The 15,361-nt window shown below is 39.0% G+C and overlaps 1 protein-coding gene across 1 annotated transcript in view; it reads left to right on the top strand.

The window, feature by feature from the left end:
• Dok6 (docking protein 6) overlaps positions 1 to 15,361 on the top strand; it is a 363,063-nt gene that overhangs the window by 207,464 nt on the left and 140,238 nt on the right. Inside the window, exon 4 of the mRNA XM_077105642.1 lies at positions 5,983 to 6,102. Within this exon, the coding sequence (XP_076961757.1) occupies positions 5,983 to 6,102 (120 nt within the window). The remainder of the gene's footprint in view (positions 1 to 5,982; positions 6,103 to 15,361) is intronic.

Raw genomic sequence — 15,361 nt, 5'->3', positions numbered from 1 at the left:
TTTCATGCTCAGCATGAGCTACCAGCGAATGTTTTTGGAATGGATCAGGCTATAGCGGGAGAGACTGTAAGAGCTCTGTGCGATTTCAGGCCGTGGGTTTACGTAACCATGTCCGTATTCCAACAACTAGCTTTCCTCCTTGCTTCCCTTCCTGTGCCCAAGCGCCTGGTGACAGTGGCATAGAACAGCACCACCCTGCTGGCCCAGGACTGAGAGGGCAGCTCTTCAGAGCGCCTCTTCTCCAGAAAGTTCCCTACTTGGTCCCTGCGTTCCTGTGCAAACCGCCAACCTGGTGCATCCAATGTCCACTGTTACTCTGAAGAGTTTCATGGGCAGTATTCCACCTCTGTGCGTTCCCTCCTGCACAGAAATCCACTCCCTGGAGAGGCGAATTTCCAAGTTGCTGCCAACAATCCTTCTCAGCCTTGCTTTCTTGTGATGTTCACATCCTGTTCTCACCTGCACAGAATGCACCTTCACTTTCAGACCTCTTACATGTGCTAATTTCTGTTCTTTCTTATTTCCTCTCAATTGTTCTAAACTCTTGTGACGTTTACTAGCCTTCATATTAAAGCATTTTGTAATGAATTCTTGTCAGCAGAAGAACAGCACATTTGATTGTTCTGTCAATTGCTGCGATTTGTCATTTGTTACCTTGGAAAACAGGCAGGAACAATTTTCCATTTGGTCATGTCTGGAAACCGATCCTCACCCCTCTAGTTCACAACAAGAGGAAAATAGCAAAATAAGGTTTTCTGTATTGATTCCAAAAATTTGATATATCAACCTGCTGTTAAAGAAAATAAGTTACCATTATCTTCATAAAAGATGGAATACATTTAGTTGCTGACTCATTTCCTTGGCTCCCATTTGACTTTTTCTAAGATTCCACTGCCTTATCTATATGGAAAATAAAAATCTGATCTACTGTTTATTACACATAAAGTCAAAGAGAATGTGAACAAGAATTCCATGTTGACACAATATATCTAATGAGGTGGTTAAAAGAACCTTGGTATGGCTGAATTTCCATGGAGAATTGTGTTTTGTAATGCCCCCTTCCCACCAAACTGAAGATCTCTTATCTAGATAAACCAGAGGTGAATACCCAAAGTCATAAGCCTCATATAAATGCAGAAGGACACAGACCACAAAGCTTGCAATTAGAGACTACTTCCCAGGTCATCTGCATTACGTTCTAGAATCTGCCTTCAACTTGGGGAAGTCACTGCAAATCTCATCTACTGCTTGTTCCATGTTTATTGATTAGCTTCCATATTCAGGCATTGTGCTAGGCTCTTAAGGACCATATCAAATAAATCTTCTACACTCTAATTTCTTTAAGCATACTAGTTGGGAAAGGCCAAAAAAAAAAACCCAGCAATATGTAAGGACTGTAGAAAAATATGAAATGCAGAGAAACACTGTCATATCTAAACCTGGGTCTCAAGGAGTTCAGATGAGAACCAAATTTTGAAGGAGAACTACTAGGTGTGAGTGAGTTTTATGTAAGAGAGCAAATGAGGAGCCTGCCTCCGAAGGAAAATAAAGACACTTCCTCCTTAGGAAAAAAAAAAAAAAAAACTATTGCCCGCATCTCTCAATTGATCAGTCCTACAAATTCATCTTCAATAGAAAAAGCTCTTTGCTGTGGGCTAACCAGAGATACTTCCCTTGTGTCTGCTAAAACAAAAGTTTAGGTGTTCACTTGCTTCCTATTGTCAGGAAGGAGAACATGGCCCAAGTGTCCTCTTTGAACAGCTCTACAAACGTTGCATGGCAATAAGAGAATAAGCTGCATATTCTCTGAGCAATAATAGTCTATGGGGAGGTGGTGTGACTTTACTTTGCAGCAAAGCATGCATTTAATACTGTAATAAGTTGTAAGGCAATCTTTATCACCAGATCAAAGTATATCTGCACAGACAATAAGAATTAGATATAGTTAAGAATTACTGTTTATGCTGATAACTAAGCAAGAGTATTTTACCTATGCTTTCCCGATATTACCAAGAAAAGCTAAATCCAAGGAGAAGTGCATGTGATAATTTGTTATTCCCACACCAATCAAGTCTGGCTGCATCTTGGAAAAAGCACAGAAGTACGCAGTGGTCTTTTCATTTTTATATGTGATTTTGGCTGGTAGCATATTTTCTGTATATGTGATGAAAAAAATTCACTTTATTTTCAAATATAGGTCATTTTAGATCATTTAACTTTAATGTTGTTATCCTAAGGCCCAAATAGAGTGAAAGTAATAAAGCTTGAATCTAATCATTTAGTCTGAAGGTATTTATCAAGGGCCTTCTATGTAAAGTCCTCTTTCTCACTCAAATGGATGTAGGCATACCATCCCCAGAATCCTATGGAGGGAGGTGGAAAGAAGCTGAAACCCAGAAAGGAGTCCCTGTTGGACTACAGTATTTCTAGTTTACACTACCCCTGATCATTTTGGCCTCTAATCAATATTAACCCATTTACTACATATTTCACTATTTGGTTTCATTTTTCTTCGCTATTTTTCTTGCTTTTTCCCAACATTTTTAAATTTTTTTTGAAAATTATCAAATTTATCCATTTAATCCTAATCATTAAAAAAAAACATTATTTGGGTTTCTGTGGTAGATAATTAAGAATTTCAACCTAGCTACAAGAAAAAGGCATCTTGCTAAAAAACATTTCTGTTATGAAAAGAAAAACATTCAACCTTAATAGACTACTTTAATGTCTTTATTCCACCATAAAGAAAGTTTAATTATTTTCACACCATGTGTAGATTAAGAGGTTTGAAAGGTGAAGCATGACAAAAGGCACTAGGTCTATAGGACTTGCATTTGCATTTAATCTCAACTCTGTTAAGAAAAAAAAAATATTTAGGGGCTGGGAGCCTAGCTCAGTAGTACAGCACTTGCCTAACATACACACAGCACTGGATTTTATTTCCAGGACTGCAAAACAATATAAATACATATATATATGAAAGATGAAGGATAATTCAGAAAAGAACACTAGTTATATAGTCATAGGACAAAATGAATCAGCGTGCAGTAAAAGATTAAAAGACTTCAATACTCAGAGCAAATAAAAAACATAGCTGAAATTTCTTGAAAGGTGGCTTATCAAAAACAGATTAAAGAAACCAAAGCCTTGTATAATACTCAAACTAATTCAACTTATCTACACCGAGGCTGTTAGATCTCATCTTCATGCAGCAATGGTTAACACATTTGAGATTCAGGTTTTGGACTGATCTAATGGAACCAACAATAACACATCTTGAGAAGAATAGACCAAGTACTGTTTCTTCTGTTTTCTTATGTGAACTCAGAGCTATCCCCAGCTGCTATAAATGCTACTCTCTCTGTCCTGCAAATGTCTTTCTGTATCTGCCCCAGCCATCTTCCACACATAGATGCACATTTACAAACACTTGGACACACTCACCCACCCACCCACACACACACACACACTTGCATGTTCACTTTCCTGCATACCTGTCTTCTTGCTGCTGCCCTGCACGTCCCCATTCTGATACCTCCCACCCTGGTGAGCCTTTGCCACAGTTGCTCTTGGCACCTGGATAGGCTAGCAGCCTCCTGAGCAGCACATACCAAGCTCACCTGCCTGTCCCAACAGAGTCTATGATAAATGACCAAGAGCAGAAGCAGTGATCTTAGAGCCGCCAAACATGTGCCTTACATGTACTGCGTTCACAACCATTTATTTTTAAAAAGGAACTTTTGATGACAACTGAGCTGCCTCTTCCTCTTGTTCTTCCTCTCTGTAAAATAGTTTACAGTCCAGTCTTTATGGCGACTCTGTGCTCATTTACTTTCACTACTCTGGGCCTTTCTATTCTTGTATGCTACTGCACTGCTCACATGCTGAAGCTTTGTGATTGCTGAGACTGGCGGCAGAAGATACCCCCTCCTGCCAGGAAGCCCACAAGTGCCGCTCACTCTGCAGTGGGAATCCTCCCTGGCTTCCTATCCTTACAGAAACTGCATTTAGCATTTACTTGTATTTCAAAGAGCTCAGTTTCATAGAAGCCCTTTACTGTATGATGGCTTCCTTTCTCTCATTAAATCCTAGGACAAAGGAGCAGACAGAAAAGGATTGAATCATATAAATCTAGAACCTCTGGGCATGCACTAATTCACCATTTACCGGGAACATTGGCTCCAAGGTGTTTGGCATATTTAACATTCTTATTTTTACCCCAAATAGCATATTAGATAGCACCATCTCCATTCATGGAGAACTGAAAACAATACAAGGTAAAATAATGTAAATGAGATATTGATTGCATGTGATTTTAATTAAGAAGTTTAATAGTAGAGTCCAGAGAAAACTTCAAAATATTAAGAATTAAAAAGAATAAGCATAATAATATTATCTCCCTCATTGAAAATTCCAGGGATTTCTAGGTAGACAGCATGTAAATGGATATAGCCTATAAGATTTTGGTTTGTTGTAGGAAAGTTTCCAAAACTACTACAGATTTTATAAATTAAAACTCCTATATCCAAGAATAACTATTTTTAATATTTGTTATTATTTGTTTCTGTAAAAAAAAATTCTAGGTAGTCTGGCGTACCTTTCCTATAATAAAAAAGATTTTGTTTTGTTTTGTTTTTGAGGAAGACATGAGCATCAATAAGAGCACAGATATTATATTAGTTGACCTTGTGGTTAGAAAAGATTATCCCCTGGGCTCCTGAAGAAATGTCCACGCAGCTCATCCCAGACCTTTGACTTCACCAGAGCAAAGAAGCTGGACTCTGCTGGGAATCTGCCTGATCCTGAACTCAGGATAATGGAGCTCTCAACAGAAAGGGAAAGTTTGAAAACATGGGGATGATGCCTGTCATGATTAGAGTGAAAGCTGGAAGTTTTAGTTTTATTAGAATAGTACCTGTGGAGGGAAGCATTTTATTTTCTCTTTTATTATTGTCCAATAGTATATGACCATGGTCTTGATAAAACTAAATAAATAATAAATTCGTCCTGACATCAAATTAATACAACCTATCTTCGATGCTAAGGCAGTGTGTGCCTCAGCGCAGGAAGGAAGCCAAGTCTGTCGTGTTGGACCCAGAGGAGAGCTTTTGGTACTCAGATGTGTGGAGTCCCGAAACCTGTCACAGATAACTCTCCACGGGGAGTTTAAAATGTCAGGGCAAAGGCTGGAATGCCATCCACAGAGAGCAGGAGATTTGACAGAAATCTATATTAAACGATTCTAGTACAGACTTAGGCTGCATGGAAAAGTCAGAAACTTCTCTGGACAGGCCTCAGTGTTCTGACCTAATTTCTGTTTGGTGATATTGGAGCTTGTCCATAATATTAAACCTTTTTGCAATCTCTGCATAGTAAAGCAGCTGGGAGACCTGGTTCCAACCATGTCGGGTGCTAACCACGGATCCTACTTGGAAGGCAGGAATGACTCCGACCCTCAGCCTCCTCACACACGCAGGCCTTAGAGTGGGAGTCATTTGTTTTTATGAAGTCTGAAAGCTGTGGACACCACCAGAGTCTGTGATCCGCTGTCATTCAGAATGACCTGGACAAGAGATCTTCAACCCACACAAATCTAACTCACAGCCCGGAAAGCATTCACTTGCTTAATCTAGTCTGGCATTTTATTTCGATTACTCATGTATCTACTTTAATCTTATTGATTGCTGATTGATTGATTGATGGTCTAAGTAATTTCTCTCCAAAAACTAAAGTAGTCTGAAATCTGCTGTACAGGAAACAAACATTGACGGACTGTTACTTGTGAATACGGTGAAGGGCTGTGATCTTAGACCTTCTGAAAATGGAAGGTCCAACATGGAAAAGGATGGTGGGGATTTTTTTTTTTACTTCCTGCGCATGGCTTTCGCCTGCGGGGTTCTCTCTGGCGCATGGCGGGGCAGTGGGTCCGGGAGCGTGTCCCTGTCCCTGAGCACCGCTGACTGTCCTTGTGCTCCTTTTCAGAGCTGGAGGCTGAGGAGTGGTGCAAGCACCTGTGCATGGAGTGCCTGGGGACCCGGCTCAACGACATCAGCCTCGGAGAGCCAGACCTGCTGGCGGCGGGGGTGCAGCGCGAGCAGAACGGTCAGTGTCCGAGCCGGCCGGACCTCGGTAATGTGTCAGGCCAATCATATTAACCAAAAAGAAAAAAAAAAAAAGGAAACAAATCCATCGGTCCACATTACTGTGGGACTTTCCCACGATGGCATAGCAACGAGAGAAAATGCGAAGGTACAGCCCAGGTCCCCTGGCTCCTTGTCTTTGGCGTTGTCCTTTTCTCCTATTTTCAGTAGGAAAGTACCGTGGATGAGATCTCAGAGTACCCCCAGCCTTTGAATATATAGCACCCCTACATTTCCTTCTCTGAGAGTGGGTACAGATTCAGAGCTTATGTTGACAAATGTGGTTCCTCAGGTTGTCAAGTGCTTTTAAAGTATGTGTTACTCTCAGTAGGAAAGTACTGTGGATGAGATCTCAGAGTACCCCCAGCGTCTGATTGAACAGGCATTTCTGATGCCTCTGAACAATCTATGCTGCATGCTGTTGCTTAGCACCTCCAATGCAATTGGAGTAATGTATGTATTATTCAATGGAAAGTCTTGAATTATATTCAGGATAATTAGTAATTGATGATGAGCCCATTTTCCCCTACTTTTTAAGTAATTAACACCACTACCAGGTGATCTGGTATTGTGCAAGTAGGAACTTTTCAATGTTTGTATTTGGTGGTCAGTATTGAGAAAGTCTGAGGGTAACTGGTGAAACTTGACACTGTTTATTAAAGAGAATTTATGGGACCCTCCAGGGTGTATGAACTAGACTGCACAGGTGAAGTGCGCCATGACACCTCTGATGACCATAGTCCTGTTGCTACTAATAACAATGTTGCCAATAAGCTCTGCTATTTCACAGCTCATTAGAACACTCTTTCTTTTATTTGTCACTGAAACAATGAAGCAGGACTTTTCCTACTATTGATCATGAATATATGCAGGTGCCAGACACTGCCTCTGTCAGATAATTTTTACAAAGTCACAAAAGCATTTCTGCCAGGTTCAGTGTCACACTCCTATAATCCCAGCAGCTGGAGAGGCTGAGACAGGAGGATCAGGAGTCCAAAGCCAGCCTCAGCAAAAGTGAGGGGCTAAGCAACTCAATGAGACCCTGTCTCTAAATAAAATACAAAGTAGGGCTGGGATGTGGCTCAGTGGTTGAATGCCCCTGAGTTCAATCCCCGGTACTCCCACAGATGCACTCGCACACACACACACATACACACAAAAAAGCATTTCTGCAGCTTTTTCTGGGTTCCTCTTTACACCTCAGCTCCTTTCGCACCTCAGATTTCCACATCTGATTTATTTTCTGGAGCTGTGATAAGCACAGAACATCCATAACCATACTGCTTGAAGTGTGCTGCTCATTCACAGTTTAAGAAAAAGAAAGAGAGCAAGAGCGAGAGCGAGAGAGAGAGAGAGAGAGAGAGAGAAACTCTTACTGATAAAAGAATTGTCAAGTACTACATAAAGAAAATACAAAAGGGTTTGTAAATTAAGATTGAGGGAGATGCATCTCTTCCAGTGTACACTATGTGCCTTCAGTTTAAAGATTTGAAGTTGTGTATGGTTTCCATCCAAATGGAAAATGGAATCCTTTTATTATAATTCTGTTTGTAATTTGATGATAATGTTAATTTGCCTAGAATAGAAAAGGAAAATTTAAATATAGATTTAGATTTAGGATAAAACAAATATGGAATTAAATATAAGAGCTACATGAAAAGCAGAGTTTTCCTTTTATAAAGGATCACAAGTAAAAACAAAGAAAACAACAACAACAAAAAATTCCTGCCTATACTTTAGAGCAGATCTGAAATTGTAATATTGCCCAGGCCACAAAGGCTTGTGTTAAATTGTGTTTGATAAACCATGCAAAAGGGTGAATGTGCTTTTTAAAATACATTTAACAAATCCATGAATAATTACTGAGCTGGGTAAGGTAGTATCGGGTTCACTTAAATGGCCTTCAGAAGGTACACAGTGCCCTATAAAGAAATTGGCAAGTTAACTCAGTATATATGCAGACACACACACACACACACACACACACACACACACACACACATCTCTCTTCAGTGTTTGGCAACAACAGGAAACCCTTTGATGGGAGAATTGCCTTTCCCAGGGAATCACTGGCTCCCCACCTCCAGGCCAGGTGTGTAGCCAGCTCAGGGCTTGGAGGCTTCTTTTAGTTTAGGTGGATCCCTAAACCCACATGGTACCTTTCCCTAGCCCATGGAAAGCTAATTAAAACTTTTACTACTTCTCATGCATATTAGAGTAGGACAATAAAAAGAATAAAGCCCAAGATAAATCAAGACTTCTGACTCCACTGTGGCAAACTCAATCATTCTAGTGTCTATATGCAGCTGGGGAAGAAGTGTACACACAGATCACACAGGTTCTTATGTTCACGCCCAGTTTTCTCACTTCCTATTCATCAGACGTCCCCTGTGCATATGCCAGCTCCAACTGAGAAGCCCCTGGAGGTGATTAACTCCCATGGGCTCTAAAACCTCATGGTCAAGACTAAGATTGGTTCTCAGCTTGCTGGACCCTCTCTTTAAGGTCTGAGGCTGCCCTTAGAACCAACGGTTATGACCATTACCTTGACTTAAAATGCGTAAGGAAGATGCTTGTTGTTTTAGCTAGCTGATTAATGTCTTTAAAAGTAGTGTCTTTCAAAACTCTTCTTTCATTGATTCTCAATCACTATTCCAGACTTTTCAAGACAAACCTTCTAAAATAAACACAATCATTAACTTCTTAATACATGTTTGAAGTCATTAATATGTACAGATTGAACTAAGTCCTTTATGAAGAATTTGTCATTATAGATTCAGGGTTTTTTTTTTTCTTGAGGCATTTTGGTATTAAATTATTCAATTCATTCTCTGTCAGAGAAATACTTTGTTATCTTGTCAATCATGTGGTTGGATTTAATTTAAAGTTTTTCTCCTAAAAGATAAGATAAAGCACCCAGAATTGATGTGAAAATTACATTAGAGTGGCTTGTGATGACCTTGTGGTATTCTACAATCGAGGTAAAGGCACACTGCTTGGTCTTGACCACAGCATTATTTTGACATTCAAAATTGCTACTTCTCCTCTAGTATTTTCCTGGCTGTTCAGACAGCTTGGTCTTATTTACTCTGAGGCTAGCTAAGAATAGATATTTATGCAAATAATTTTAAAGGTAAAAAATAATGTGTTTTGCTGAGATAAAAGTGGTTATTGATTAAATTCTTTGCCATAATCACCTTTATCTAAAGCTGTCAGCTGCTTTCCCATTGACTCAGATCCTACGTTATATATAAGCAAACACAAACCCCCTCTCTCTCTCTCTCTCTCTCTCTCTCTCTCTCTCTCTCTCTCTCACACACACACACACACACACACACACACACACACACACGATTCATAGACTTCAGGTAACATTGCCACAAAAAACAGTATGGAAGTAGACTTTTAAAAACTTAAATTCTTACACTTTCTTGGATCTCCAGATATTTCAGCAGCATTCAGATAGCCTACACTGACCTTGGAAAACATGAATATATAGTGTAACAGTCATAGTTGTTTATCGAGGCTTCACAACCCATAATAACACTTCTGGAAAACAGATGCCGCGTATTCATCATCCATGGCAAAAGTGAGTGTCGTGATCAGAGGCAGCTCATTTGCAGGAACGCCCTGCAGTGGCAGTTGGAAGGAAATATGGGGGACGTCCAGCTTGCTACCAATGCAAGACACCTCTCTGTGTCCAGAGCAAACCAGCCAAAAAGTCACCTCAGTGTTTGACATCTGGCTGATTCAGTCAGGTCTGAGAGTCTGGTTTTATCCAAGACCCAGTGGCTCTGCCAATGTGGACTAGACTCAGCATGAATTCCTACTTTCAGCCATATTTTCTCCAAACCAAAGCAATATTCTATGTTGGCTCTAAACTCTTTACCTGGATTGTCAGAGTAACCATTTTGCCTCCGTTGAACTCAGATACCTGTAAATATCATTCACTCTTTCATTGTTCACACATGAAATATTTTTGAGGACCTATGATATCCAAAAACTAAGCTAAGGAAATGTAGAATTGAACAAAACATAGTCATTAGCCAAGAAGCTTGCAAAACAGTGAAGGACACCAACTTCCGAGAAAGGTCTATCAATCAATGTTTTGTAAAATACTGTGTTGCCATTACCAGAAGCATGTCTTTGCTGTTCATGGATAGGGGAGTGGCTGGAGCTCAGTTCAGTTAAATGGGTTCTGCTGAGATGGACTCCAAGTATCTCTTATCCTCCCTACACCTGCAGCTACCAAAAGCATGTCTCAAAACAATTAATAACTGATGCAAGAGAGCAAGACCAAACTTGCAACTTAACTTCATCCTCTGCATCTTTCATGTCCACTGATATTGCATTGGCCAAACAGGTCCTGTGTCCAAGCCCAAAGTCAAGAAGCGCAGCAGAGCTCACCTGTGAAGCCATTAAAGAGGTAAAAATGCATCACCTAGAGGAAGAAAGAAATGAATGATTGAGGGATATAAATAGCAATGATGCTAAGCTGCTTTCTAAGCTATGATAAAATACATGTCCAAAAAAAAAGTGCCATGGTACAGTTACGATTTATTCTTATCAATGTAGATTATCCTCTTCTTTTTTAAAATTACTTTTTAATCCTCAAAATAGCTTCCTCAGACAAATCTGAAATTCTTAATGTCTATCAGTGATTAAAACTAACATTGGCAGGACCTTACTCATGGAAGATGGCCACTGGTTCATGAGAGGACAGTGGCAACAGTAACAATAAATATCCATTTAAGGGCTTTTTCCCAGTTTTTCCCATTTTTCCCAGATTTTTCCCATTTCCTCAAAAATGATATAAGGTATATGATCTTGATGCTCATACATGTTCTTTATAACCAGTGAGTTTGCAGGATTATCATTTTGTCCATAGGGAGACACAGAGCAAAACCAACTTACACAGGGAAAGAAGTGGACTGAGTTCTAAGTGCTGCCCACAAGCGCTAGTATTGCCACAGCAAGTCCCAGGAAACAGCTATGATGACAATAGCAGAGTGGCGATGGCATGCCATGGGCTGAGCCGTGTCTCCTACCCAAAGGGACATGCTGAAGTTTCAGCTCTGGGTACGCAGCATGTGGCTGTATCTGGAAAAAGGCAACCGAGTTCAAGCAGGGACATTAGCATGAGTCCTAACTCAATAAGGGGAATTTAGGACACTGACAGACAGATGTGCACAAGGAGGACACATGAGGAGACAGCCATGTGGATGGAGTGGTGATCTTCAACAGGCCCAGGACCCAATAACTTCCTGCAAACACCAGAGACTAGAAAAGATGGAACATCAGAGAGACGACCCTACTACACCTTGACTTAGACTTCTGGCTTCCCAGGCTATTAAGCGATAACTTTCCATTATTGTTTTACAGCATCTATGTTGGATACTTTGTTGCCGTGGCCCTAGGAAACAGAAACCAACCTGTATGATGGTTACAGTAAACATTAGTAGAGTTCTTGAGAAATCCTCTCACGTGGTGCATATGAATATCCTGTGGAATTCAAGTTCCATGAAACAAGGAAGGCTAAGATAGCCAGTGAGCTCAAAGAGACTGTAGGCACAGCCAGCCTGGCAGGAAGAATGAAGCACAGAATCTTGAAGGAGTCATAGCTATTTTGCCCAGCTTTGTGTTGTACTATTTTCAATTTCATTAATTGATTTACACAAGCTTTGAATATAATTTAGCAAGTAACCACCACTTTTCTTACTTGCTTTTCAGTGTGTATTACAATGGAATGAAAGTCAAAGCTCTGTCTGTTTTTGCCTCTACTTTGCAATAGGGGCTTCAGGGGAACCAAAGATGTTCTGTAGTGTTTCCTTACCACAGGGCCAAACCCAGATGGTCCATTTGTCTAACCATATTGGTATAAAATGACACATACTCTTAAAGGAGTATTTTGAAGCATACAAAGATGCTGCTTAACTTGCCCTGGCAAAATCCCCTATACCAACAGGAAAAATAAAGATGCAGATTCTGAAAACATTCTTAGCAATGTGAAGGAAAGAGCTTTCCAGGGGAAAAATCATTCCAGAAGTGCCGCTTTCTCCATGCTGTGAACTACAAGGAGAAAAATGACTTCAAAAAGAGAGTCTTATAGAAAGTAAGAAGTAGACGCCTTGTCCTTCCTCTGTCCCTGGAAAGTTGAGTGGGGAGTGACATAGACTCATATCTCCTCACATAAATTAGAGGTGTCTTTATTTTTGTATTTGACTTTTTTTTAAGTTGGACACAATATCTTTATTAATTTATCTTTATGTGGTGCTGCGGATCGAACTCAGGGCCTCATGCATGCTAAGCGAGTGCTCTACTGCTGAGCCACAACCCCAGCCCTAGAGGTGTATTTAAAAGGAGAAGGCTAGAATTGGATTTTCCCTACTGGTTTTGATGAAAGACAGGACAATTGGTAGAGGGTATTAATGGAGCCCAGCAAGATGTAAGAAGGTTCAAGACGAACTGCACTGTTGCGAGTTGAGTCTGACCTGGAGCGGGTACCCAAGCTCCTGCATGTCCCCAGGTACTACCTCAGAGCAGAAGGTGACATAGCACAGGAAAGCAGAGTGAAGGGATTTCAAAACAATACAGGTACATTAAAAGCAGATAAGACGGCCTCCTTTCCTCTGCTGACATCTGTGACGTAATTTCAGCCAGCTTCCAATTCAGCTTATGAAAACAGGCACAAATGCTAGCAAAAAAACAAAACAAAACAAAAAACAAAACCCAGTCAGTATTTCTCCAGATACCTGTGAACACCTGATGGCATACACATCAGTGAGCTAAACAAGAGAATTCCAGCCCCACTCATACCTATAAAGTAGGTATCTATCTCTGGCAGTAGGGTCCAGACACATATTTTTCAACTCCAGTAACTCTCCTCTTCACTAAAGACTGAAAACCAAGGTTAACAGACTGTCAATTACAATTAGCTTTAAAAAAAAAAAAATCTACCAGTGACTGAAAAAAATTATGCATTTCTTGAGTGGTTTCAAAGTCATTGACATAAAATTCAACTCTCATTTCATTGTATTGACTTTTTTAATACTGGAATAATATGCCTTCCTTAATTTCTTTTTATTTGTTGCTTTTTTCCCCCTAATCTGTACCACCAAATATTTGCCTATATGTTCAACTCCTTTTAGTATCGCTATAGATTGAATTTTGTCACCTTCAAAATTCAGATGTTGAAACCCTAATCTCCATCACCTCTTATGTGAAGGTACCAGGAGGCTGGACCCCAAGGGATAGTTAGGTGAAATGAGATTCCCTGTGTGTGTCCAGTCCAATATAACTGATGTCCGCAGGGTAGGTCACACACAGAGGAGATCTTGTGGAGACAGAAAGGAGACAGTATCTGCAAGGCAAGGAGGGAGTTCTCAAAAGAGATCAACCCTGCTGGCATCTGATCCAGGTCTCCCAGCCCCCAGAACTCTAAGAAGGACAAATGTCTGTGTTCAAGCCAGCCAGCCATGGCACTTTGCTACAGCTGCCCTGGAAGAGGAATGCATATATGTCCGCATTGCATTAATTTCTGCTCTTTAAGCATCATTACTAATCACTTCACTCTAGTTACTCTATGGTAATTGCTGGCTCTTTTTCAGATCTCTTTAAGATGGATATTTAGATCATTAATTTTCAGCCTTTTACTTTAATACATTTTGTAAAGCTGTATATTTTTCCAGTTTGAGAAAGCTTAAGATATTAATATCAAAAATATCATTTCAAGGGCTCAGATAATAAGAAATGTTAAATTTGGGGAGGAAAAAGTAGGGGAAAATTATCTAAATTTCCCATCTGCCATAAAGGAATATGCAAAACATCATCTCTGATCTTTGTTTTCAAAAATAAAATCTAATATTTCATTTACATGTCTGTCATTCACTAGATGAAAATAAGAGATAACAAAGGAAATAGCTTAGGGACCATATGAAATAAAACAGGTAATATATACAAAGCATTCATTTAATGGTAAATTTGAAGGAATCGTTCTTTTTATTAAAGCATAGCTTTCATCAGAATGGAATAAAATAGCCTAATTTTATACCATTCAATAGATTCAAATTACCCAACCTGATCCAAGAAGAAACAGAAAATCTAAAGAGTGCTATGCATGAAATAAATTTAAATTGTCATACATATTCCCATACATAAACACCAGTTCCTATATTTGCACTGTTGAAATTTATCAAACATTCAAAGAAGAAATAATACCAATACTATGAAAATTTTTCAATAAATAGAGAAGGAACGACTCCACAGCCCACTCATGAGGTCACTAACAGACAGGTATCCAAAGTAGACAATATAAGCAAGTTAAAAAAAATGCAGACACATTTCTTCCATGAATATCCACACACAAATCCCTGCTTAAAAATATTAGAAAATGAAATGGAGGGTCATACTTTTAAAAAAAAATGCACTGTAGTTCAATTTTGTCATATCCCATTAATACAAAATTTCCAGAAATATTTCATTGTTTTAATAGATTAAGGGAGAAAATTATATAATTACCATAATTTTTCTAAAAAAGGCATTTGATGAAATGCAACATTATCTCATGAAAAAAACTCTCAAAAGCCTAGTAATATAAGGGGATTTTCTTAAATAATGAAGGACATTGATAAAAACCTCCACAAAATCTCACTCTTGTGAATTAAATATTGAATGCTTTCCCCATGAGATTGGGAATAAGACAAAGTTATGTTCTCTCACTACACATGAGAAATAGTCTACTGAGAGTCCCGATCTGCATAAAATGATAAGAAAATTAAGTAAAATCATAAAAATTATAAAGAAGAATAATCTAGGAGTGTTACATGGAAAACCTAAAGATTTGTCAGAAAACAACCACAACTAAAAAGGGAATTCAGCAATACTATAGGACACAGGTAATGTTAAAAAAATTATGGATGTTCATATTTTATATATTCATTTATACAATGAAAAATTACAAAATGAATGAATAAAATACCATTTACAAAACCATCAAAAATCTATCACATATTTAGGGATAAAGTATCAAGGTATGCACCAGATTCTACACTGAAAACTAAAAATTGCTGAGAGAAATTATGAAAGATCTAAAAAAATAAAATAAAATAGAGGGATAAACCATGTTCATGAGAGGAATACCCAATTTTATTAAATGTTAGTCTTTTCCAAATTAATCTATAGATTCAATACAATCTCCATAAAAGTCACAGAAGCCAGACATT

This window comes from Callospermophilus lateralis, chromosome 17 (assembly GCF_048772815.1).
Source record: "Callospermophilus lateralis isolate mCalLat2 chromosome 17, mCalLat2.hap1, whole genome shotgun sequence".
In the NCBI taxonomy this organism is placed as follows: Eukaryota; Metazoa; Chordata; class Mammalia; order Rodentia; family Sciuridae; genus Callospermophilus; species Callospermophilus lateralis.
Note: the sequence above shows the minus strand (reverse complement) of the source record. Positions and strands in the feature narration are given on the sequence as shown.